At 48.3% G+C, this 27,192-nt stretch overlaps 1 protein-coding gene across 3 annotated transcripts in view; it reads right to left on the reverse strand.

The window, feature by feature from the left end:
- The window catches only part of ZDHHC5 (zinc finger DHHC-type containing 5), a 71,792-nt gene that overhangs the window by 1,715 nt on the left and 42,885 nt on the right, over positions 1 to 27,192 (reverse strand). For 2 of the 3 annotated variants that reach the window (XM_029575837.1, XM_029575838.1), the window contains exons 3-11: positions 23,924 to 24,045; positions 17,368 to 17,525; positions 17,110 to 17,282; positions 15,043 to 15,145; positions 14,876 to 14,967; positions 14,116 to 14,248; positions 13,791 to 13,914; positions 13,412 to 13,521; positions 6,414 to 7,312 (exon numbers count right to left, since the gene is read on the reverse strand). In XM_029575837.1, the coding sequence (XP_029431697.1) occupies positions 6,414 to 7,312; positions 13,412 to 13,521; positions 13,791 to 13,914; positions 14,116 to 14,248; positions 14,876 to 14,967; positions 15,043 to 15,145; positions 17,110 to 17,282; positions 17,368 to 17,525; positions 23,924 to 24,045 (1,914 nt within the window). The remainder of the gene's footprint in view (positions 1 to 6,413; positions 7,313 to 13,411; positions 13,522 to 13,790; positions 13,915 to 14,115; positions 14,249 to 14,875; positions 14,968 to 15,042; positions 15,146 to 17,109; positions 17,283 to 17,367; positions 17,526 to 23,923; positions 24,046 to 27,192) is intronic. The other variant, XM_029575839.1, reaches the window with a different exon arrangement.

Genomic DNA, 27,192 nt, shown 5'->3' on the forward strand with positions numbered 1-27,192 from the left:
CATTAACTTCTTACGGTTCTTCAGTAGAGAGATTGTCCGCTACCTCGGCTATGAGAGCATTGTTGATGGCATTTAGTTGGAAATTAATCAATAAAGTTTCCCCAAATGAAGGTCTGTCGGCCGAAACATGGTCCATGCTGGGTAACTTTTTGAACGCTGGATAAAGTGCCGAATGCTTTAGGTGGAGTTAAGGATTTAGATTTTAATAGATTTATAAGAAAAAGTTAAAAAAAAAAAAAAAACTAATTAATCCAGTGTATGTGTTGTTGGTACTTAATAAAATAGGGTAAATGATTATAATCCCGGTGCTGACCAGGCTGATACTGCCTGCGGCCCATGGTGGGTGAGAGTGGATTATAAATCAAGCACTTTGTTCTGATACCCTCTCCCTCATTTGAGGGATGGTTCAATGAATTATTTTGTTACAAACTCAAACCAGTTTTTCCCTCTCTAGTGGTTGTTTTGGATTGCAATTTATTTATAGTCACACAGGTGAAGGTGGAAAAAAAAAAAAAGAAAGCTTACACGTCTGCTTGTAGAAGACAAAATATTCCTTTCAGGCCTCAGAAGGAAAGCTGAAGTCTAGCCCCTGTATACTCAAGCCTACCATTTGCAAAACATTGGAGTTACTACAGTTGTCTGGACTGGCACCATATTCTGCTGCTTACCCACTGTCAGCACACCAAGCCTGCTTTCCACCTCTTCATAGGTGACCCAGCCCTGTTCCAACAATTGCGCCTCTTTATTAAATCCGTGTGTTAAAAGGACCATTCCCAGGCTCAGAACTAAAAGCAGCCAATTATCCAGGCAGACTAAAAGAGTTTCCTGAACATACCCGCATCAGTCCAGACAAGTAGGTTTATCCACCCCTACCAGCAGATGGAGGCAGAGAACAAACCTTTGAGGCACTGCTACATAACCGAGAGTGCCAGCTGCAGTCCCTCAGTATTTCTCTGTCTCCAGAGGTGCTTGCCTGCAGTCCTGACAGAGTGGAGACACAGAAGATTTAGTGGTATCTGCTCCGCAAGCTGTTACGTTCCAGTTGGCGGGCCGTCCCTCATGTTGAGCTGGGCTACCGAGGGCTTCGACACGCCTGATGGCTGTGGCCCACTGTTCCAGGTCCCCAGATAGCCAGGGGGCGGAGCCCATCTGAAGATCCCTCCTGGCTCTACTGCTCCCTTCAGGAAAGTATCTGGTTGTTTTTCTGATGCCGACATTGCTGTGGGCTGGCTTAAGCCCTAGGTTTAAAAAAGACGACTGCTTCTTTTCTGAAGTCTCCAGCAGCAGTAAGGAGCCGGTTTGCCTGCTCTGTGAGTAGTCCCGAGGGGTGGGCTGGGTGCACAGCAGTTTGAGAATTCAGCACCCCCCTGCCCTTCGCGGCTGATTTCTTTATTCCCCAAAGGGTCCCTTGTTCTGTGGGCCAAGTTGGTCGCACAGCGGTTGGGCCTCCTGTTGCTCCCTTCTTGTGCACCGGCCTTTTTGGCACAATTACACTGCCTGCTGAAAGCCATTTGGGGGCGAGACTTCCTGTCTGGGACACGAACCTCATGGCCGACAAACCATGCATGGAGGCCTGTCAGGCATGCGGTCGGCCGATTGAATAATCGCTCCCTCTGCACTGGGAGGCTGCCTGGACCTCAGGTTTAAAAGGGCAGAGGTCCCTTACCGAGGAAAAGGATAGGCAGGAAACTGTCTCAGGTTGGGATCCCCCAGTGAGCCCCCTCCCCACACACCCGCGCACTTTTGTCTGCGGGTCAGGAGTCAGGAGGGGGCTCTGGACTCAGGACTTGGAGGGCCCACAGGGTTCTCCCCATGCATGAGGCCTTTTTGGCACATCAATCAGGTACCCAGGCCTCCTTGGGGGCTAGGCCGGGCCCAGCCAAAACCAAGTTTCGCCTCGGACATGTCTGGAAGTGGTCACTCCTCCCAGTGCCCAAAAGGATTCAGAAGCTGATCAGCCATGAATGGGATTCACCAGAAGCCGGCTTAAAAGTGGGCAGGGTGATGGCAAAGCTTTAGCCCTTGCTAAAGGAGCATTTAAACAGCCTCAGGATTCCAAAGGTTGATGCTGCAGTTTCTGTGGTCACTAAAAAGAAGACTATTCTGGTGGCAGGGTCCGCCGCCTTGAAGGACATTCAGGACCACAAATTGGAGATGCAGCTGAAGCGCTTGTTCAAAGTGCCAGCTCTGGGCATGATGCAGCGTGCCTGCTTGTGCTGGATCCAAAAACCTCAAACCAGCTTCTTCAGGGGTTTTCTCCCCACTGCAGGCAGCTCGTTTGGAGGCCGAGGTGGCCTATGTGGTAGATGCCTTGTATGGCCTAGTCTGCACTTTGGCTAGGAACATGGTCTTGGCCATGGCGGCACGACAACGTCTGTGGCTGCACAATTGGTCAGCAGACATGTGGTCCAAGACGCAACTCTGCAATCTTCCTTAAAGGGGAAGTTTCTGTTTGGGGAGGACCTGGACCAGCTGATGAAGTCCCTGGGAAACTCCAAGGGAAATTAGCTGCCAGAAGACAAGACAACTACCAAGATGATTTTTCCGCCTTGCTCCTGCTTCAGGGATACCATGCGATTTCGGTCTAGCAGGGGATACAGCTCATCCGGAAGACAGCTGTTCTTTTGGGGGTGTCAGCAGGCCCTCCAAAGGTGGCACCGGTCAGGGGACCAGAAGCATCAAGTCTGCCCAATGAAGCCAGCTCGATCCACTCCTCTCGAACCAGTGGTAGGGGGCAGATTGTCCTAGTTTTACGAGGAGTGGACCAAGATTACCTCAGACCAATGGGTTCTCAAGGTCATAGACACTACTTACGGCTTAGAATTTTCATGCCCACTCAAAGCAGCTTTCCTGGACTCTCGCATTTCCCAAAGCAAACGAGAGGTGATGGTGGGGACCCTGTAAAGGCTCTTCTCTCTTCAGGCTATAGTCCCAGCCCCAACCAGCGAACAGGGACGGGAAGGAACTCTGTTTATAAGTCTGCGGGTTCCGCATTTCCAGATGGAGACATTGCAAACTCATTGCAGAGGTTCGCAAGGCCGAATTCTTAATGTCCTTGGACCTGACCAAAGCCTATTTGCATATTCCCATTAGACAGGTTCATCAAAAGTTCCTGTGCTTCAAAGTGTTGGGCCGCCATTTCTAGTTTCGGGCTCTTCCCTTCAGGTTGGTCATGGCACCCCAGACTTTCACAAAGGTGATGGTGACCGTGGCGGTGTTGTAGCGGAATGGGATGCTGGTGCATCCATATCTGGACGACTGACTGATTCGAGTGAAGACAGAAGCGTGCAGTCATTTCATACAGTGAGTGATGACCATTCTAATCTCTCTGGGGTGGGTCATCAATGTGGCGAAGAGTCATCTTGTTCAGACTCAGACTCTGGAGTATCTAGGGACCCACTTCGATACTCAGGTGGGCCAAGTGTTTCTAACCCTCCAACAGAGTGGTGAAGCTTCAGTTGCAAGTGACCCGCCTCTTACGCCTTCAGATTCCCAAAGTCTAGGAATTCTTGCAGGTCCTGGGCTCCATGGTCTCCACATTGGATCTGGTCCCGAGGGCATATGCAACAGCTTCAGACAGTGCTCTTGTCCAGATGGAATCCGGTGTCAGAACAGCTTTATCTTCCGCTACCTCTTCTCCTCAAATCCAGGTGCAGTCTGTCTTGGAGGCTGTCAAGGAGCAATCTGGAAAAGGGCATGGACCTAGAAACGCCGGATTGGGTGGTGGTCACCGCTGTTGCCAGCCTCAGGGGCTGGGGGAACAGTGTCTGGGTTGGTCTACCCAGGGCTTCTGGTCAGTAGCAGAGTCGTCCTGGTCTATCAATTGCCTGGAGACGAGAGCAGTTCGCAGAGCCTTGGCAGAGTTTCTATCCCTGATTCAGGGCTGGATATTGTCTGATAATGCGACAACAGTGGCATACATCACCAAGGAAGAACCAAGAGTCAAGCAGTTGCTCAGGAAGTTTTAATGCTATTTGAGTGGGCAGAACGCCATCTCGAGGGCTTGGCAGCTTTGCATGTCATGGGCACGAACAACATTCAGGCAAATTTGAGTCGACAGCAACTCGATCCCAGGGAGGGGGTGGGAATTGTCCCCGAATGCCTGGAATCACATTTGTGCCAGATGGGGGAACACCCCCCCCCCCCAATCCAAATGGATCTGATGGCAATGCAGGCAAATGCCAAGACAATGAGGTTCTTCAGCCGCAGGAAAGAAGTCTGCTTCATAGGGCTGGACGCTCTTGTGCCCCTGGCCGACGGGAATCCTCCTCTACATGTTTCTTCCGTGGCCTCTCATAGGTCAAGTGTTGCAAAGGATAGACATACATCCTGGAACAGTGGTGCTGATGGTGCCAGAATTGCCGCATTGGCCTTGGTTTGTGGACCTGATGTTTCTAGCAATAGACAACCCACTTCATCTGGCTCATCTTCTGGGCCTTCTGCAACAAGAACCCATCTTTTTGGATTGGGAGGAACACTAGTCTTGCGGCTTGGCTTTTGAGAGGTGGCGCTTGCGGATGAAGGGCTACTCTGAGCTTTTTTCCAAGCCAGGCGACCTGCACTCATGTGGAAGTTTTTTTTGAGTCCTGGTATCTACAAGAAGGCCTTGATCCGCCAAAGGCATTGGTTCCTCATTTTGTCCTCTCTTCAATTGGGCCTGTCCAATGGCTTAGCCTACAGTTCTCTTCGTGTACAGGTGTCTGTTTTGGGCTGCCTCGGGGGCTGTTGTCGGGGTGAGTCTCTGCCCTCTTACCCCGATGTCATCCGTTTCCTAAAGGGGATGGAACATGTTCATCCTCCAGTCCGGAAGACGTGCCCAGAGTGGAGCCTGAATTCAGTTTTGTGTGTGTTCTTTATGAGGCACCATTTGAGCCCTTATGTCGAGCGTCATTGAAGGACCTGACGTTGAATGTGGTTTTCCTAGTAGCTATTTGTTCCACCAGGCAGATTTTGGAGCTTCAGGCTTTGTCTGGTCACTATACCTTCTTGCGTATTTCTAGCAACAGAGTGTCATTACGCATGGTACCCTTTTTACCAAAAGTGGTCTCGACCTTTCACGTTAATCAGACTGTGGAATTACCAGGGTTTCTGGATTGCCCTAGGGACTCAGTGGAGGAAAGGGCCCTCCATTGTCTGGATGTACGGCATGCCTTGTTACGCTCTCTGAAAGTCACTAACTCCTTCCTCGCTCGGACCACCTCTGTCTTATATGGCAGATCTAAGAAGAGAGAAAGCTTCCAAAGCTACTCTGGCTCATTGGCTGAAGGAGGCGATCTGTTTGGCCTATATTTGCACGGGTCGCCCCATTCTGCCGGGTTTGAAAGCTCATTCAACTAGAGCTCAGGCGGCATCCTGGGCGGAGTGTCAGTTGGTTTGGTCCTCCCTGCATACGTTCACCAGCCACTATTGCCTGGATGTTCACATGCGGGAGGAGGCCTCTTGGTGAAAGTGTGTTAAGAGCTAGTCTTTCGGGTTCCCGCCCAATGTAACGTGGCTTTGGTACATCCCACTTGTCTGGACTGATCTGGGTATGTTCAGGAAAGAAGAACCAATTTATCTGCTAATTTTTGTTCCTGTAATACAACAGATCAGTCCAGAGGCCTGCCTGTTTTTGCTGCCGAACGACTGAAGGCTCTGCTTCCTCTCTGGCGATTTTTTTTGAAGAGTACTGATCCTCATTTGTCAATTCTGAGTTGCTCAGTTAAATATGAGTTATGGGAGCAGGTTGGCTTCCAGCCTTAGGGGTATCCAACCCTTTGTGGGTTTGCCCTGGTATACGTTATGTGAGCTCATTTTAGCTTGGATGCTGAGGGGACTGCAGGTGGCACACTCAGATATGTAGCAGTCCCTCAAAGTTTTGTTTTCTGCCTCCATCTGCTGGTAGGAATGCATAAACCCACATGTCTGGACTGACCTGTGGTATTACAGGATTGAAAATTAGCAGGTAAGAACCAATTTTCCTATTCATCACAAATTAAGGGCACTTTCAGCTGGCCAGACAAAAGGCACCTTGAAGTACGAGCACAAATTCTCAATTTGGTGACACTTGCTTGTATGTCTCTAAACATACCCTACTTTTGACTTGCTAGTAAACATTGATTTGTCAGAGCACACTACTAAGTTACTTTTTTTTAAAATGGGAACTTTGGGATCAATATATGTACTCCAGGGCAAACCAACCCCCTCCCCCTTTTTTTTTTTTTTTTTTTATAAACCTTCTGAGTTACAATCCATTTTCACTGAACCTAGGTAGTGACACAAGCTGCGTTCCCGCCAATAAACACTCGACTAATCACTAGCCCGCTGTGCCAATGGCAGAGCATAACCCAACTGCTGCTTTAGGTGTGAATGCAGTTCTCAGTACCCATAGTACAGATGCATGCCCAGAGGTTTTAAGGCTAAATGGTACTTACTTTGGTGGTAATAGAGGCTGCAGAGCTACTTCCTCTGTGTCCGGAGGGCCAGAGAGGTGGGGGCCCCTCTGGTTGCTGTAAGGAACAGATTTTCCCAGGTTGGATCCATAAGGTGCAGACTGGTGCTCGGGGGACCCCAGCGATCGTCCTCTTAGACCATAAAAGGAAGAGGACCCTTGCCCCGAGTCCAGAGGTTTGCCGAACCTGGGCGGTGCTGGCCTGGTAAGCGGGTTCTTGGCCAGCGGGGAACGCTTGGAATCATCGGAGGAGGAGCTGAAGCGGGTGACATGGCCAGAGCTGGGTGTGGACTGGATCCCAGAGTCGGCCAGCACGTGCTCCTCTTCTCTTGCTAGTGGTGGCGGGGATGGTGACTGGCTCAGCAGCTTCTCCCGTTCCTGCAGGGAGGTAATGATGTGGTGTGAGAGATTGTCATAGTGCACCGGTGAAGGGTCCCTAGGGTGCTTTGGTGAAGCTGCGGGGAAGCGGTGTAGATCGGCCTCTCGCTGCTGCGTGATCTTGGCAGAGAGGAATGGCGAGGTGTAGCCAACAGTCTCAGGCCCCGTCTGCACAGACTCAAAGTCGGGGCTGTCGGAGGGGGTGAGCAGGCTGTCATAGGAGAGGCTCCCATTGCGAGTCTGGTTCACCAGGCTCTTGTAAGAGGTGGAGGTGGTCCCCTCGGAACGGATAGACTGTAAGTGACCCATCTCAAAGCCTGTGCCCTGAGCAGACTTGAGGCTGGAGGAGCGCGACCCGCTGGACAGGGGGTCGAAGGGAAAGCTCTTGCCAAAGGTTGGGGAGCGGAAGCTATCGGGATCCAGGCTCGGCTCCGAGCGATAACCGTAGTTGCGGCTGCTGTCCATGATAGAAGGGGCCTCCTTCAGACTGTTTTCTCGCGTCAGCTGGCATGAGAGAGAGAAAACTAGTAATGGCTGCTCTATTGACAGCTGCTGGTGTTTTTCAGGCACAGAGTACATTCCTGTCTATATCTAGCAGTAATGCCTTAGGAAATGCAGCAAATGCAAACCAACTAGAGGGGCTACAAAACTGCACCTATTATGTAATTACTAAACTCCTGCCTAACTTTCAGAATCTGGATCAGACCCATAGTCCATTAACGTCCGCATCCTGTGTCCAGGAGGCACCAATCCAGGTCTCTTGTTAGTACCAGGAAGATCGCATCCCTGTTCATTCCCAGACATAGGAGGTAGTGAGCCCCAAGCTTACCTGGCTAATGTTAATGAACCTGTTCAAACTTTTTTTTTTTTTTTTAAATGGTCAAGGCCAGTAGTACAGTTTATGTCCCCTGACGACAACCTACACTGCTTAATTGTGCATGGTCTGAAATGTTACGAGTTGCTACTAGCTACTTTCATGTCATGTTTGGTGCACCCCACTCGTATTAAACCTCTATTTAGCCCTAGTCATAAAGGAGCTGTTCCATCCCCTTCTCTCTGCACATTTTATCTTTATGGAGATTACGGTGACCAGAACTGCAGGCACAATTAGTTGCAGATGAACCTCAGATCTGTACAGAGGCACGAGGAGGTTTTACTTTCCATTCCTAACACTGAACTGAGGATTTCAAAGTACGATCCACACGGACTTCAAGGTCCCTTTCCTGGGTGGCAGTTACTAAAAAGGAATTCAGCACTGGTGTGGGGATTTTCTTCCCTTCGTGCTTCACTTTGCACTTGTCAATATTGTTAGAGGCCCAGATCCTAAATATCACATGGTCCTGCAGCTCCTCACTCTACTTGTGGGGTTTTTGAATAGTTGTGATCGCCTCACATCACTCCCCCTTCCAGATCATTAGTGAATATATTAGACATCAGCACCAGTACACCTCCCCCCAGGGTATTCCCAGATGGCTCAAATATAATGCTGATCTTAAAAAAAATAAATATTGGACTATTTTGCTATCAGACTTATAAACCAGATCACAGGCACAGTTTTAGAGGCTGGCAGAAAATTTGAACATGTTCACAGCAACCTGCATTTTCCGTGGCAGTTTAAGGCACATAAAATCCTTCTAAAGTAACATTTTATTTAAATATTTTCTAAGCACCCTGGGGACCAGGGCCCCTAGCAAGCAGTTTCACAGAGGAACAAGCAGGAACGCAGTCCTTACACATGGGCGACATCAACCAATGGAGCTTGATCTGAAGAGATGCCAGAACTTTCTGCACGCACTGAGCATGTGCAGCCGTGGCCACCTCCCTCCCTGTCCCCTGGATGGGGCCCTCCAGTCTTTTCCCATGGATCTGTGTGGTTGTGCTTTCAGCTTTGCTTGCTCTGGAGCTGCAAAGAGCTGTTCTTTCTAGCAGAGCCTGGGTGTGTTATATTTTCCCCTCACGTATCTTGGAGTAGTTTAGCTTTATTTTTATTTTTTTTTTAAGCACCTCTCTGCCAGCTACATAGCAGGTCTGGTGCACTGTGCAGAGGTTTTTCTGTTCGTAATAAATCTTGCCGCACCTGCAGCTTATTCATGTTGTCCTCTCCTTTTGTCTATTTTGTGATTTTGTCACCACTGATGCCATGCCTGAAATCAGTTGCCACTGTAAGAGCACCATTGCCATCAAGCGTGATGAGCACTGCTGCCACCATAGGGTACCACTGAGTCAGTGGACACTGGCAGTGTCTTATGCCTCAGCACCATGGACACCAGACACTACTAGAACTGAAGAGTGTCAGGATGCCATAGACTGCATTGTTGGCTTGAATGCCGTTAACACCATTCATGTTGTGATGGGTGCCTAGGGTACTCCAGACTCCCTGGGCATAGTTCCTTCCAAACGCACCATACAGGTACCATACAAAGAGGAACAAGCAGGATGGTAGCCCTTTCACATGGGTGACAACCAATGGATCTGAAAAGATTCTAGAGCTTTCATACAGGGCACCAACAGTGTCAAGCACAGTCAGGGTGCATGCTGGAGCAGGACTTCAAAATTGGGCTGCCCAAGCCAAGTGCACCAGCCCCGAGGCTACCGATTGCCATCAGGAGCCTTCAAATAGGTGGCACTATGGGCAGCATCTAGTGCACCACCGCATACGTCGACAGTAAGCACCGTCACAGTGCACCGCTGCAGTTTTATACACCAGTCCAAGCCACGGCATGGGCTATGCCCACAGGTGCTTCAACTTTGAGCGCACACAGGCTGCACGGGTGCAGAGCAGGCTCAAGCCACCATTACTCTGATGTGTGTTTCTTATGATAGAAGACATCACATGCTTGCTCACTGGCGCATTGGGATGTCTTGGCTGAGAATGCACTCCTATTCACGCTGCATTTGGGGGTGGATACCGGGACTGTAGTATTGGGATACGTTCCCCCATGGGGAGGAGATGGACCTTTATGGGCCTCCTCCTGTATTGGTTTACACTTTGGATCCCCTTCATGGGGATGCCTTCCATTGCAGGTTTGGGGCAATGACACAGCCCTTGATTTGCATGCATCAATGCAACAGTGAAGTAGCACATCCCTGCGCCTGGCTGCCATAGTGTCTAAGTGGCCACTGGCAACAGGCTGTGTCACCAACAGAAACTCTTAGGTGACTGTGCCCCACTCTCGTACAGAGAGTAGGGGGGTTCTGGGATCAGGATGACTCTTCCTCCCCCCTCAGGGATGAGAGGTATGCTATTGGGTTTCAAGATCAACCTTAATAGGTTCCCTCTTGATGCTGTGATGCAGGAAGGGGTTGTTTTCACTCCCCAGCTTGGCTTTCCCTCTGAGTGGCAGCTGCTCTGTTTCCCACTGGATCCAAGAGCCCATCAGGCCTTGTGGCAGGCAGTGAGCTAACCTGGATTTGGGCTACCCACAGTGTTTGGGATTCAATCTCCAAGGAATCTGCTCCCCAGCAACAGATGAAGATTTCTTCCATGCCTCTTCTGATACCTGCTGAGCACAACATACATGGTTTTTTCTCTGTGACCGCTCCAGCCAATCAGTGTTGCATTTGAGTGGCACTGTCTGAGGGGAGGGTTCGATCCCTCTCCAATGGCATATGTACATTCAGACAACTAGCCATATCCATGATGGCTTGTATTGGGGTTGAAGGATCTCGCACCCATGTTGTAGTCACTTAGGCCTTGTCATTTCCTCTTTCAGGCGTAATCCATAGTGGCTATGTTCAGTGGCTGACAAGGCGGTCCTTGTCCATGCAGATGTTTCCACTTTGGGTTGCACAAGCTTATTAGGTAGATGAACGCGTTATCTTTGACAACAGGTTTGACAGCTATGCTAGGTTGGTGGTCAGAATGAACCTGATCTGGTACCCTAAGGGTACCTGGGTCAGCGAGGAAGTCTTGTTTTCATGGGACTGGCTCTTGAAGAATTTCTGTTTTTGACTCTCAGCAGAGAGGTTTCCGGACTTAGTCAGGTTGTTCTCACCCTTGCTTGAATCTAGGCTTCATACTGTGCTCTCAGTGTTCACTGCCTCTTGTCTACTTAGAGGAGATGGAGCCTATAGGCTGAGTCAGCCTCAGTGGCAACTCCCTGATGGGATTAGCAGGGGGATTTTATAGTTGGGGAATCCCCAACTGTGATTTCTAGAACCTAGGTGGTTAATTCTTTATCTTGCAGCCCCAGGGCCTGCCACCTTGTATCCTTCACTTCTCCTGACTTTCAGTCAGAATGTCTCGGGAGAAGCCACTGGGCGAATGGGAGTGGTCTTAAGGTAGAGTGTCAAAGAAAGGTACACAATCCTTTCCCTGCTTTTGGTCAGATTCCTGGCCAAGGTGCTTCCCTTTCACGTGGCTTATCCTGCTGAACGGCCTAGATTAGGTGATCTTCAGGCGCAGCTCAGTACCCATGTTCAGGGTCTTCGTGTGGAGCTCCCACTGGAGAGGTAGCCGTTTCTTTCCTCTGCACTCGTTTCCATCCCTTCTGACCTGAGAGATCAGATCTTTTCTTGTAGTAGTTCGGCAGGTGGGATCTGCTGCAGACATTGATGCTTCTTGCTGCTTTTTCTCCCAAGCAAGTATTTGGGTTCTATACCCAGTGTTCCTTTTGGCCAAACATTGGGTGCAGGTGTGTGTAAATAATCTATCTTGTTCTTCAGCTGTTAGTGAAGTGCAGTTTTCTTTCTGGAGGGCTCTCTAGTCCCAGATCGTCCTTCGGTTGTCTTGTGATACTGAAGAAAACTATGCAGTCTTGGTCCAAGAGCTTTTTTCCTGTAGCCAGGAGGAGCTAGGCCTACTGGTGCTTGTCAGGATTCACGGCATGGAAGCTCTGACTATATTAGTTTTTGTGCGGACAAGTGGGCTTCTCACCCCAAATTTGTATCCCACCTTTGCCTTAGGCGTCTATACTGCACATCAGGGTTTTCGTCTCTCACTCTGAACTATGGGTCTCTGAGGGTAGAATCCACCTCTTTTTCCCTATTATGGATCGGCTGCCTCACAAACAAAAAGGGGAAATGGGATGCTATTTGCATTATGGAGTTTCCCTGCTTTGTAATATCTTAGGCAGCCTGTAGCTTGAGATTGACCCTGCTCATCCTCAGTATTCTCAGAGGACATCAGGATGTCGGCCCTGAGAGTTTGTTTCTCCATGTATTAGCTATATCATGGACTGAAAGGCTCTGGCAAGGGGGCAAGGAGATGACCTCAGCTGCACGTGCTCAGTACGGCATGCTGAAAGCTCTAGAATCTTTGAGATCAAAGTTCCGTGCCGGGCTCCATCTGATGATGTCACCCATGTGTGAGGGCTGACATCCTGCTGTCCTCAGAGAACACCTGTTACAGGTAAGCAACATTGCTTTCTCCCTTCGCCCAGGTCAGGTGATACTGTTTATATTAAACAACTTTAGTAAAGGAAACACTTCCAATTTCAAGGAAACTTTTGTTCAGCACATGAAAGCAGCCACAGTCTGGAAGAGAGGTTTTGGATCCAAGCAGTTTAACTTTCCAAAGGCTTCTAAACCCTGTTGGGATCTCACATGCTATCTACTCATTAACACATTCTCCATTTCCCACAGCAGGGAAAGTTGAATGGTATTACCTCTAATACCACAGCACAAAAATGAATGCTAGCAGGCACCAAGGCTGAAGGGCAGTGTTCAAAAGCTCCAGGGTTAAGAGGCTCTCACCTATTATACAACAGTGACACCTACTGGTTGTCTGTTCTATAGCCCCTGAACGAGGATGGTTACTGTTGCATAGGGATGTGCATCGTTTTTTTGACGGATGAAAATATCGTACGATATTTTCTAATCCATCATGTATTGGGGGTCCCCGAAAATGATAAGAAAATCCCATGGCGGGGGGGTGGGGGAAGAAAGGGCACACAGAAAAAAAACCCAAACCCACCCCGACCCTTTAGATCTAATTATTTACATTCCCCCATCCACCTGACACCCCCCCCAAAACTTGCCTAAAGTCCCTGGTGGTCCAGCGGGGGTCCCGGGAGCGATGTCCCCCTCTCAGGCCGTCAGCTGCCAGTAATCAAAATGGCGCCGATGGCCCTTTGCCCTTACCATGTGACAGGGGCAATCAGTGCCATTGGTCTGCCCCTGTCACCAGCTCCATTTTGTTTACTGGAAGCAGATGGCCCGAGAGCAGGAGATTGCTCCCTGAACCCCTGCTGGACCACCAGGGAATTTAGGCAAGTTTTTTTTTTTGGGCGGGAGGGGGGATTGTAAATAATTAGATCTAAAGGGTCAGGGTTGGGGTGGGGTTCCCCCCCCCCCGGCTCAGGACAGCCGGGAAAAAAAAAAAAACTGTCCAGACCGCAGGAAACGAAATTTCCCGCGGGTCCACGATACCGGAACTGATTCCGGCACCCGATTCCCATCTCTACTGTTGCATCCCTCATTCCAAACGAAGGCTCATGACATCAGAGCCCAGCAGGGGTTGGTTCAAACTGAGCATGAAGCAACCAGGCAAAATAAAAGAATAATTAGAAAGTTTAAGTATGAAAAGCACTTCTCTGGTATTTAAGGGGGGATACCTACAAATCTCATCAGTGAGCAGGATCTGTACAGTTGGACTTTGCTTACCTTGGCACTGGTGGAGTGGGGCATAGCCCCTGAGGTGCTGTTACTACTGTATCCAGGTCTATATTTGTACATGGTGGGAGTTGGAGGACTGTCTCTTGCCAGACCACTCTCTACAAGAAACAGTAACAAAAGCAATCACTCTCCTCTGCTTTTCCAGTAGTGGGAACACCAAACTTTAATCCTGTCCTACAGCACCAAGATCTACTCCCCACCCCCTACTATTCCACTACTAAGCTCCCCACAAACAGGTTTGCCAAGGCAACATCCCCCTAACCCACTTACAGCCCCAGAAATAATGTTCCTGAAAATGGTGAGCTTCTCTGACACACAATTCTCCTATCGCCGGTTCTCTCTGCTCCCCGAGGGTCCTCTTTCCTACCTTCGTTAGTTGGCAGGCTGAGCGGAGGTCTCAGTCCTGTGTATCGGCTGAGATCTGGCTTGGGTGGAGGAGGTGGTTCAGCATCTGCAGACTGGCTCTCTGTCAATTCAAGGCTCTCTCGGGACTGTGGGATGCAAGAGAAAGTGAAGCACGTGGAAAGAAAACTCACAAAAAAATAGTTCTTCACCCTTAACTTGATGGGAGCCCTCAAATCCTTTTTTCTTACAAGGGTGGCCCTCGTACCCTTCTTACTGGGTCCTTACAATGTCCTGCCCTACCTACCCCACCATCCCCCAAACTAGTAAACAATCTATGGTCTTCTCACCTTTGATCTCTTCAGCTCACTCTGTATCCCGTTGTCCATTATCTTAACGGTGATCTGTCCATCCGACGCCTCTGGCCGTAAGAATGGTGGTCTCACTAACACGGTCTGCTCCTTCCTCGCTCGGCCAAGATACCTACTCAAGCAAAAAAGGAGGTGCTAGAGGCCTTTCCTTTCCATAATCCCTGGCTCTCTTATCCTGAAAAAGTACCAGGTTTGCAGATCTTTAACACTGGGCTTTTCTCAATATTCATCCAGATTCAAAAGTGCAGGAGCACCACCCTGGCAATCTTGAGTCCAGTGCTTTGGGTTTGCCAATACTTGTCACTAGATGCTGCCTATTCCTGTCTTACTTTGCCATACCTTTCCTTCACATAACACTTAGCACTGGCTGGAATGTAAAAAGAAACCTCTCCCAGATTTAAGTCACTATCTGATAATTCATTTGTACAATCTGTTCAACTCGTATTAAGTTATAATCTTTTTTTTTTTTTAAAAAGCACTAAAACTTTATGGCAGAAAACAAATCCAGAATTACTCTGAACTCCAGGAACGCTGCACTTCCTCCTCAGGTGATCTGTTCATTTGTAATACATATCCATAAGGGGAAATCCCCACAAAATTAGAGACCTACACATTTGCACCTGCCAAGATCGTACAATGTTGTATTTGAGTGACAGAAACCTGAAGAAATGAAGTGACTGACAGAGGGAGGGGGAAGGGGCTGAGGGGATACGGTTAGGAAGCAGAGGGTGGGCCCTACCGTGGCGCAGGGGAGCTGCAGAGCACATGGCTGACGTTCCTCCAGCATCCATTGGTAAAAGGGTTCACACCGCCTCGGAATTTACCCGTAACCTGAAGGAGGGAGAAAAAGCGTCACCGCCGAGTCACGGAGGACGAAGAATCCCAATGCTTCCCAAAGTGCCCTACCTGCTCATTAGTCGTACGTCCTCTGGCGACCAACACCATGTGGAACCCAGTAAGACCAGCTACAGGAACAAAGAACAAGCCTGCCACGCACATCACTGCCATGCTGAGTGCACAGAATAAAGGAAAATGCCACGAGAGAAGGTTTTATTCAGAGAGATTAGGCATAGCCACCAGGGAACACATTAAGCACCGTGGCACGGACGGAAACAGGAGGCTGGGCTTGGTGGACCCTTGGTCTGCCCCAGTATGGCATGTTCTTAAGTATACTGGAATAGGAAAACACTTTACACAGATCTTACCAACACGTGTGAAAGATGTTCATAATGCATAGAGGTAACATACAGCAGAAATCAACTGTCAAAGGGAGGTGACAAGATTATGGAGTATTTAGACATCAATGAATTTCAAACACTTCACTCGGATGTAACTGGAGATGCATTTGAAACAGGCTCACGCAAAGAGTCAATTAAAGCTTACACAAAAACTCCCGAGAAAACATTTCAGTAGGAAGTACAGCTCTGGGCCCAGCAGGTGGCTAGGAGGCAGTGCTGCACTACCATGGGTTCCAGTCCTGGCTCGGGTTCTCTGCTACCTGGGGATGCTGCATGCCTAGCTCCTAGGGCCTGTAACCATGCACCCTGCATCTGAAACAGCAACACTTAGTGACTGGGTGCAAGGTGCACGGTTACAGGTCCTCACTGAGACTGCAATGACCGGACTACAGTACATTCACAGAGGATATTAAAAAAGGCAAAATCATCTCCAAGTCATTGCAAATGAAGGCTCGCGACAGATCCCAGCGCTCAGTCCAAGTGAGCTGACAACCTGAGGGCGCAGAAGAAATCGTCCACGAGTACCTTTAGGGAAGGTGCTGAGGAGTGCGTGTTATTTAGGGAAGGTGCTGAGGAGTGCGTGTTATTTTCCACAGGAAATCTACACACACACACACAAAAAGCAAGTGCAAAAGAAAGTTTCAAAAGGACAATATATATCCACACACTCACTCTTTGAAACCTGGGGGAAAGCCTGCACCAGGTTTCAAAGCAGATAAAAGACTGCCCCCACCAAGAAGAGAGACATTCTTCTTTATAAGAGGCGTCAGAAATTCAAAAGATAGTAAAATAAAGGGAGAAAGTGGGATTTGTAAGGAGAACTGGCTAAAGGCAGAAGTGTTTTTTGTTGGGTATCAACAAATGTAGTGGAAAGCAATAAATCTATGATGCAAACTTACTCAACACAAATGAGTGAACCTAAGAACATTTCTTTACAGAAAGGGTGGTGGATGCGTGGACCAGCCTCCCAGTGGAGACCAGGACAGTATCTAAATTCCTGAAGGCGTGGAAGGGGCTCGAAGGCTGAGCAGGAGATGTGAATGTGCTGCATGGTCTTCATCTGCCAGTCTTTCTAGGTTTCTATTAATAAGGCAAAGTGTTTAGTTCTGAAGGCCATATCTTGGTAGGGAAATTGAGAGGATGGAATCTGTTCGGAAAAGGACCGCTAAAATGATACAAGGCTTGCGACATGAACCCGACAAAGAAAGGCTCAAGACACTCAATATGTTCTTGCTAGAGGAAAGGTGGAAGAACAGGGATGTGACAAACCTTCAAATATATGGCGAGCTTCTAGAAGTATGGGAGGAGGAAACGCAAGGTCAAGGGGTCATGATGTGAAGTTGCAGAGAGCAAAATTTACATCATAATAAATATTTTCTTTAAGAGGCTGGCTGATGCCTGTAATGGCTTTTACCAGAATTGGTGGTAACCAAAATGTGATGGAACTTTAACATTCTTGAGACAAGGGCTAGTGAAAGGGGCAGAAGACAACCTCTCGAGACCGTTGTGGATGGTGGCAGGGGAAGCAGGGCGGACGGTTCAGAAGGGGAAAATAGGGGAAGGAACTGGTGTTAATTTAGGCAATGGGGGATTGTGTATTCACCTACCCTAGCGAGAAAAAAAAAAAACCAGAGAGAAAGTCTCACTGCATGGGCCAGGCAGTCTTATCTACTGGTATTCAAACCCTGCCGCGTCGCCCTCGCAGCTCCGTGCGACGGCAGCGAGAAAAGGATACGTCACAGCAGCATGGACCTTAGAGAGCTCCTCAACGTGGTACAGGACGTAGACTAGACCAAAGCCGAAGACGTTGATGATGTGCAGAGTGAGAGAGACCAGGAAGAGGAAGAAATACCGATAATTCCTGCGGCCAATGCAGTTATTCACCCAGGGACAGTGGTGGTCGAACTCCTGCCAGGAAGGAAGTGAGAGATGAGACACCAGGAGCAGGGCCAGACTGGGCGAGAGAGAGAAGCCAAGCCGGCTGCGCTCTTACCTCCACGCAATTGTCACAGACGCTGCAGTGAGAGCAGCGAGGGGGGCGGTAGAAGCGGCAGGTGGAACACCACTTCATGCGCACCTGGATCCCTTTGATTTCCACAGTCTTGTAGAGTGGGGCTCGGAAATCATCCTCTTTATCTTCATCTTCCTCAGCTGAAAAAAAAAAAAATTGTCAGCTGAGAAATCAAGGCAGCAGTGATGCATGTGTCCATCTACAGATTGCAATTGGTGGATTTCGGACAAATTGCCCTGATCTACTCTGAAGTCGTGTTATAAATTACAGAATCTAACAGTTACATTTAAAATGAAATCCACAAAGCATTTGCAGTCAAATTAATCTCTTTATTGCAACAATTCTTTTGTAAACATAGGATTTCTAGTTATTCTCTCCCTGAAGACTAATAAAACCAAAACTTCAAAAAGGAATCCATAATGGGGGAGGAGGAAGATGTCCCTCCTCACACCACCATCCCTTCTCCCTTGCCCAGTGCTCTCTCCCCCAACCCCCATTCCTGGTACCCTCTCAAATACGTAACCAACCTTGGCACTGAACCCTTCTCTCAGACACACAGAATCGATCCCCACCACCCCACAAGCCAATCCAGTCTCTCGTCTCCTCAACCGATTTCCTCTCTCACACACTTCCTCAAGCACCACCCATCTCCTGTCTCGCCTACTTCAATGCATCGTCCTGCTGACCAGGACCTTTGCAGCTCCGTTGGCATCAACTATCCCCCTACACTACTGTATGCACATTGGCCACAGCTGCATACTGCCTCGGAGCACAAGAGGGCAGACACTATGGCCCCCCCACTGTTGCTTCCATGACTCATGTTTCTTGCCACTACAGCTCATTGCTGACATGCCCCATGTGGCCTGCCAATGCTGCAGCAACCAGTGAGGCTCACCTTGCATCACTCACTCTCCCTGTCGTACATTACTGATGTATCTCTCTCCAGTGTCTCGACCCCTGCAGTCCAATGCAGCCCAAAGTCGCAGACTAACTGCATGTTTTGCCCTGCAGCCCAACTCTAGATTAACATCCATGTTCACGATAAAAAAAGATAAGCAGATTTGGTTTATTAAAAATATTAATTTTTTTTTGTCTGCAAAAAAGCCAGAGGCTGCAGTAGCAACAGTGGCCACAAGGTGTCAGTATCTTCTATTCGAGGCTGCAATGGCTACAAGGTGTCCGTGCTTCCTGGACAGGCACGGACCAAACAGAGACACTGATAGTTGTATGAAAAGTAAATTTGTCTTTCACCCCAAAGTCTGTTTCTGCATACTACTGTCAGTCCTGTGTGTCCATGAAAAGCAACTCTGCTAACCGAAAAACTAGTAGCAAGCACTGGCATTTACAGAAGCAAAGCTACTACTACCTCTACAGGATTAGATAATATAGTAATGGTTAATTTTGTTTCACAAAAACTTCTATTCTGCAGATCCAAGGAAAAAGTCTCTGCAGAGTTTATTTAGTTAAAAAATAATTTTAACACAAAACCAAACTGAGCAAAAAAAGACAGCACAACAAAAACCCGACAAGTTAAAGTAACTTCAAAACCCTAAAACATAGAAATGAGGTCAGAAAAGAACCAAATGGTCCTATATCCAGTCTGCCCAGCAAGCTTATGGGAGAATCTGCTGTGCCGGATAGGTTACCCCCACGCTTATCAATTTCCCAGGCTGCAAAGGTCTGTTTGAATCCAGTTCCCTGTTATATGCCTTGCCATCGAAGCAGAGAGCAATGTCTGAGCTGCATCAACGTATCAGGCTTATTTTATTGGTCAAGGGTAGTATTATTTGGAAGTCCGAGGGAGCGGTTATATTTTCCTACACTGGATTCTGGGCTTCCCTGGAGCCTCTGAATCCCTCACATCCTCCAGGACAAGCCAAAGGGGCTCCGTGGCCCTACTCTCCCCGCGAGCTGCTCTGGGACTGATTTTTGAGATTTCGAACATTTATTTAAAGGAGCCCCGCTGGATGCCCAGTGTTTAGGGAAGATCTGCAGTCTGCAAGGATTCTTACCACCAGAAGATTAATCCAAGTGTGGGTAAAAGATTTACATTCAAGTGAGGACACCCATCTGGCATCCAAAGAGCCCTGAGAGAGAAAGAGAGAGACAATAACTCTGTGCCAAGATAGATTTCTGTGCCATCTGGAGGGGTTTCCCATCCATCCAAGGGGGTCTAGGCCAGAGGGACCCCTGCAGAATCTAAGCCAGAAGTGTGGATGGATGGATTCCCGCCTAATAAAGACTAACGCACAGATAGAGGATAAAGGATCTGTAATTCAGAGACTTGGTGTGTGATTTACCATATTTAATTGTGCCATTCAATGAGACTGTATCAGTAAAGTGTTATTCTGGACACTGCCCATGTGCTCCGGGAGTGGTTTGTTTGGCACCCAGTGCACAGCTCTCAGCTCCATCACAGCTCACCAGTCAGCCAGAGAGGACTCCTTCCTACACCTGCCCCAAAGAACTTACAAATAACTTTGCGCCTCCCTCTGTGCTTGACCTGTACATTAAGGAGGGGTTACAAAGATTAAGGGAGGTCACCACCACACCAGCAAGTACCCCCATGCACAGTGTTTTATCCTATGCCCCGTTCAATCCTCTCATCTTCACCACCTCCTCCGACAGGGCATTCCAGGTATCCACCACCCTCTCCGAGAAGAAAAATTCCCTTCGTTGGTGCTGAATCGCCCTCCCTGGAGTTTCATTTCATAACTCCCAGTTCTACTGGTTTCTTTCCAACGGAAAAGGTTTGCAGAACGTGCATCACTAAAATCTTTAAGGTATCTGAAGGTCTGTATCATATCTCCCCTGCACCGCCTTTCTTCCAGGATATAGATATTCGGAACATTTAGCTTCTCCTCGCAGGTCTTCTCATGCAGCCCCCACACCATTTTGGGTGCTCTTCCCTGGACTGTCTCTATCCTATGTCCCTCGAGATACGGACTCCAGAACTGAACACAGTCCTCCAAGTGAGGCCTCACAAGGACCTGTACAAGGGCATTATCACCTCCTTTTTCTTACTGGTTATTCCTCTCTACGCAGCCCAGCATTCTTCTGGCTTTAGCTATCGCCTTGTCGCATTGCTTTGCCATCTTCAGATCACAAGACACTATTACCCCAAGATCCCTCTCTTGGTCAGTGTACATCAATTTTTCACTCCCATCACAAAGAGCTCTTTTGGATTACCGCACCCCAGATGCAGGACTCTGCACTTAATGGCATTGAATCCCAGCTACCGAATAGTCAATCACTCTTCTAGCTTTCTTAAATCCCTTTTCATTCTCTCTATGCCTTCATGCATGTCCACTCTGTTTGCAGATCTTAGTATTATCCGCAAATAGGCAAATTTTACCTTTTATCCCATCCGCAACGTCACTCAAAGGTATTGAACAGAACTGGTCCCAAAACCAAACCGTGTGGCCACTCCACTTAACAGTTCTCTCTTCAGAGCAGGTTCCATTTATCATTAAGCTCTGACTCCTAACAGTCAACCAGTGTGTAATCCATGCCACCACCTTGGCACTTACTCCCAAGTTTCTCATTTTATTCACAAGCCTCCTGAGTGGGACCGTATCAAAAGCTTTGCTGAAATTCAAGTAGAACACATTGAGTGCTCTTCCTTGATCCAATTTAGTAGTCACCCATTAAAAAAAAACAAAACAGGTTTGTCTGACAGGCCCTTCTCCTGGTGAATCCATACTGCCTCGGTTCCAGCAACCCACCAGATTGTAGATACTTCACTCTCCTTTCCTTCAGCAGGGTCTCCATTAATTTTCCCACCAAAGAGGTGAGGCTAACTTGCCTGAGGTTTCCGGCCTTCTCTCTGCTCCCATTCATGTGAAGTGGGACCACAAACGCTTTTCTCCAAACCTGCGGCCCCACTCCCATTTCCAGGGATCCATTGAACAGGTCACACAGGGGACCCGCCAGCACCTCTCTGAGCTCCCTCAGTATCCTGGGGTCTATCTCTTCTGGCCCCATCCACTGTTTGCCTACCTCCTCCCATACATTTCTTTTCTGTAAATGGAGTTTTGTTTACTCCATGCCCACCTATGGTCTTATTAACCAGCAACGGTCCTTCTCTAGGGTCTTCTTTAGTGAACACCGAACTGAAGTATTTAATATTTCTGCCATCTCTTTGTCCCTCTACACATTGCTCCTTATCACCTTTCAGTTTCTCTATACCACTTCTGACCTCCCTTCTTTCTCTGAAAAATATTTTGTCTCCTTGCTTTACCTCTGCCATCCTTTCTTCCACTTGACATTTTGCTTTCCTCATTTCTTTCTTCGTCTCCCTCAGTTTTGACAGATATTCTTTCCTATGTTCCTTTTTTGGGATCCTTTATACTTCTTGAACGCTATTCTTTTTGCCTTTATTTTTTCAGCCACCTCCTTAAAGAACCAGTTCAGTTTCTTTTTCCTTTAACTCTTGTTTACTTTTCTAACATAGATTAGTTGTGTTTGTAATAGCTCCTTTTAACTTGGCTCACTGTTGTTCCACCTCACCCATTTTCTCCCAGTCTTCCAATTCTTCCTCCAGTCCATATTTTTGAAATTCAAAGCTCGGGTCTTCGTGCGACTTCTCTGTGCGCTATTTGAAAAATCGAACCACACCATCTGATGATCACCGGTGCTCAGGTGAGCCCCTACCCGAACATTAGAGGCATTACCACCATTAGTGAGCACCAGATTGAGTATCACACCCTCTCTCTCTCCTGGGATCCCCATTACCATTTGTTTGAGCAGAGTCCCTTATCTCTCTACTTCTCGCAGATTCCACAGAAGGGAAACTCCAATCCACATCCGGCAGATTAAGAACTCAGAGCAACAGTTTGCACTTCTTTCCCACCTTTTGGATGTCTTCCTGAGTTCTTCTGTCCAGTTCTTCTGTCTGAGTTGGTGTAGATCACAGCAGTAAAAATGAAAGCACCATCTTTTTTTGGGATGGTCCACAATGCTTCTCCTCTGCCCCACATCCCTTGCAGTTCAGTTGCTTGTATATTGTTTTTGACATAAACAGCGCTACTCCTCCTCCTTGTCTGTCCTTTCTTGGCAAGTTATAGCCCAGAATTGCCGTATCCCAATCATGAGATTCAGTGAACCAGGTCTCTAAGTGCAACACTGTCCAAGTCTGCCTCCACCATTAGGAACCGTAGGTCTGGGATTTTGTTGCTCAGACTACAAACATTTGTAGTCATAGCTTTCCAGTTGCTTTACACATTTACCTTTTCTGCTTTTTTGAACAGATTTTGTTACTTCCTCTTCCCTCTTTTGCTTGGGGGTGACATGACAAATTCACTGGCCACCTCCTGCCACCCCTGCTTCCTTCAGTAAAACCGAGGGAACCGTATTCAGCGTCAAACTGTCATTCATAATCCACCAGAAAGGAGCTCTCTACAGGACCAAAACAATCTCCGAAATCTGCCTGACTGAACAAATGGTCAACAGAAAAACTGGTGTTCAAGGAGAGGTCCCTCAGACACCCTCCGCAAGGGCTCAATTGGAGGTCCACATAGCACCTGCAGAACTGTTATGGTCCAATTCAGACATGACTTCCTCCGTTGCAGGTGAGAGAGGCTGTAAAGGTTCACTCCCTCCAGGAAACCCTGGCTGAGGAGAGAGAGGAGGCAGGAGAATCCCCTCCCCCAGGAGTCTGGACTGAGGGAAATAGTTTGAGCTCTCTCCTTATAGAGGGATGGGGGCAGGGGCTCAAAGTGTCCTGCAACTTGTACCTGGCCCAGTGCCTCAGGTCACTGTACATGTGAGAAACAGATGCAGGTTAACTTTGGAAATTTATTGCTGCGGAACAGAAGGTTGGTACTGGGACTCTGATACAGCCTCATCTGACATTGCCTCTCTCCTCCTGCTACTGGCACGGCTGATGGAGATGAGGGGAGAAATCAAATGTCCAATCAGGTATTTGAGAGACTTTCCCTTTTCAGCTCAGGATAAATTATTACAAAGCTTGGGAATGCTATGGCCACCTACTAGTCAAAACTGGTGAATTCTATGTTGGTCACTGGTCGTGTTTTACCCGCAGTCATGTGCACATTTTTGCATGCAAATTTTATTACTAATTCAGGAAGGATTTTTGCACATAAAAAAAAAAAAAAAAAAAAGAGCATACAAGTTTGTGTCTTCATTTAAATGCCACGCAAGCAATGTCACAGGCTACTACTCCGCATTCAGAGACCTGTGTTAGCTCAACACGCGTTTTCTTAGAAGTGGAAACCTAGCCAGAGGTGGAGTAAGCTTCCAGGGTTAATGCTAGTCTATGGGCGGTAGATGGGGTTCTGACGACAGGATCTGTAGTCAGGATTTTCTGCGCACAAATCATGAGTATTAGAAACCCTCTTCCTGCCAGAGTTAAAGTGTGCGCTCCTTTGTAACATCTCCACCTTCACGCCACAATTCTAAAGCATCAGGGAAGTGGCTAGGAACCTCTCCTTAAATCTGAAACTTGTTAAAAGAAAAACTCTGCGCTAGGGATCACCCCAGCAAACCCGGACCTCCCCCATCCGGGAAAGACGCTTACCTCGTGGAAAGATGCCAGGATCCATGAAGGTTGCCATGCTAAAGTTAGCCAGGACAAAGAGGAAGACGATGCCATTGTAAACGGGAATCACAAGGGAGAAGGAGCGACTGAGCCACGGACACCTGCAGTAGAAGCGTACAAGAGAAAGAGAATTAAAGGGTCAGCAACCAGACCGAGGAGCACACGGCAGGAAAAGACGGGAAAACATATGGAGGGGAAGAAAGGTAGACAGATTGCAGAACTTTTTACTTTTTTATATTCAGTTTTTTCAGCACTTCAAAGCGGATTACATTCAGCTGCTGTAGGTACTTCCCTGTCCCCAGAGGGCTCCCAATTTAACTATGCACTTGAGACAACTGAGGGTAAAATGACTTGCCCGAGGTTAGTGGGATTTGAACCCCGGCTTCCCTGGTTCGTAGCCCACTGCTCTAAGAACTAGGAGAGATGAAGAGGAGGAGGATGGAGTCAAAAGGAAGAAGAGAAACCCCCTCCATCACCACACTGCCTGCAGCCTGCATGACTAGGGCACGGGTGAGGCACAAAACCCTTGCCAGCTTCACCCGAGGCTCAGCGTGGGTGGATGCGTGTGCACACGACCCAGCAAATCAAAATGATTATTCAGCAAAGGAAGTTAGGAATCATGAAACGTTCGCATTTCTCCTCATTGAGCACAGGCACCCAACCAATGGCAAGATAGCTTTCAAAATACTCAGGAGTATTACAGTGCATTATGACCTCCCTGGAGTGTTCAACCGGCCTATTTCCCCCAGTAGGGAAGAAAAAGTAAAAAAAAAGATTTTAGATGTCAGGGCACAGGAAAGAAACGTGCAAGTCGTGGGGGGGGGGGGGGGGGTGAAAGGATGCTCATCCACCTGTGGAAAGCAGCGCGGCTGCCACGTCACACCACTTGAATGCGTAAAATCAAAAAGGAAGGAGGAGAGACGTTTTTATTGGAAAGCTACAAATCCCTTCATCAGGTCAAAGCTCATTTTACTTTGGCATGAGCAGGGAGTCGTAGCTTGCAAGCTCTAGTTATTGAGTTAGTCCAATAAAAAAAGGTCTCAGCAACCACCTTTACTTTTTACCTTCGTTTCTAAGACATGTGAATGAAACTGGACAAATGGTTCAAACGTTAAAGAGAACGCACCTACCAGAGGGGGGAAATCAGTCAGGATTTTACATGGCTCGTTTCCTGAGGAAACGCTCATCGAGGTAGCGCTCCCTGAACATCCCCCATTTAGGGAAGAGGAGCACAGGGAGTATTTGCTCACGCTGCCTTCCTCCCAGTCCCCTGAACGCACGAGCGCTGTAATCGCCACACCCACAATACACGGCAGGCCAGCACATGGGCAACTTTAGTGGCTGCAAGTGTGCACGAAGCACACTCGGAAACAGAACACGCATGCTGCACACGTCAAAGAGTGGAAGAGGATACATATTAAGCGCTAGAGAATTTAAAACTCCTCAAGTCCAGGAAGATTAATCCCATCAGATGGAAAAAACAAAACAAAAAACAGTGCTTTACCCCACCACTCCCCAGCAAAAGTGCTTTAGTGCTAGCTCACAGGAAGTGATGTTTCTACCCTACCCCGAGGGCTTTCCCTCTCTCTCTCTGCTCCTGCATGGACAGTGCCAGTGAGTCACCCACATTCCCAAACAGTCAACCCAAGAGGATTTGGGTGGAGCAGACAGCAGCATCCTCCAAAACAAGAGCAGCACTTCCAGGAAGGCGTGTATGGGGGGGGGGGGGGGGGGAACTAGAAAGCGAGTCAAAGAGCGAGCAGGCAGACACCGCAGGAGCAAGATCTCTCACACCGTGGCATGCCTCACTGTGTCAGTTACCCCCCCCCCCCCCAAGCCCTAAAACTTGTGAAGGCTTCCTGCAGTCTCGGCTAAGGACACGCTGGGGAAGAAAAGCAAAACTATGTTCCCAGGGCTCAGAAAGGCAAGTCACTGCACGTATCTGGGAAGGAAAAAAAAAAAAAAAGGTAGAGTAAAGCATGGATTCAAACAATGAAACAAACAGGAGCAGCAAGTAATCTTGTTCCAACGCAAGCCTGAGTTCTGCTGCAGCTGCCCTGCCTATGAGACAGTGCTCTGGAATAGTAGGAGCTGCGGGGCGCTGCAGAGAAGGACACCGGTGTACTGGCAGAGATGGGGGAAGGGCAGGTTAGGTAGGCTTTATGAAATTATGGCTGCAGACTGAGGACTGGCACCATTAGCTTCATGCCCCCACCAGCCCCCTGGCAGAAAAACAGTCTAGACTTTCCTGCGATGGCACTACCGTAATCCAGAAATCTTCTTTGCACTATAGTGCTTAATCCTGCAGATCTGGGGCAGCAGCTGTCCCCCCACACAGGGATTTAAGAGACTGGAAGCAACATGGTGCCTGTGCAGTACAATTCTAGGTTCAGCCAGGCTATCCATTTACTGTGCATCCTGTGGTTTTTTCCAGACAAGTTTAAAGTATTTACTGAAGGCAGATTCCCAATGCATACTCTCTACAAGAATCCCTTTCAGAAACAGATCTACAGGCTGATACAGTGCGGTGTGCTCAGCCGAGCGCACCGTTTAGCACCCGTTTGGCTGCGCATTTTCGAGGTGCTGTTACCCCCTGCAGTATAAGGAGCAAGGCGCGCATCGAAAAACACGCGGCCAACCTCGTGAAAACTAATAGCGCTCATCACATGCAAATGCAAGCTGATGGGCCTATTAGTCAGTCGCCCAGGATACTGAAAGGACAGGCGTTAAGATCTAAGCAACCCGGGAAAGTGTACAGAAAAGCAGAAAATACTGCTTTTCTGTACACCCTCCCACTTAATAGCCTAGCGATATTAAGTCGTAGGCACCAAAAATGAAAAAAAAAAACCCATCGGCCCGCCTGTCAGCAGGTTAAAAAAACAGACACTAGTAAAATTGAGCGTCGGTTGTCGGACCCGCTGACAGCCATCCCTATTAGCTCGATACCTAAATACAGAATCAGGTGCCTGGGCACACATTGAGAGAGCGGGCACTCAACACGGAGCGCCGGCTCTCCCTCACTTTTTACAGAACCGGCAGTTTGTAAATATCCAAATGTGCAGGAAGCATTCTTTCCATCATCCTTCCCCCCCCCCCCCCCCCCCCAGGAATCCCTCTTTTACCACTGATGTCAGTCGGTTTGTTCTTCTGTACTTCCACCTGACCGAAAAAAAAGTATTCTATGAACTTCTGAAATGCACTTAGGGCAAAAGAAACCTGGATCCTCTTTTTCTCTTACATACAATGAA

The sequence above is a fragment of the Rhinatrema bivittatum genome, chromosome 13, assembly GCF_901001135.1.
Source record: "Rhinatrema bivittatum chromosome 13, aRhiBiv1.1, whole genome shotgun sequence".
NCBI classification, from domain to species: domain Eukaryota; kingdom Metazoa; phylum Chordata; class Amphibia; order Gymnophiona; family Rhinatrematidae; genus Rhinatrema; species Rhinatrema bivittatum.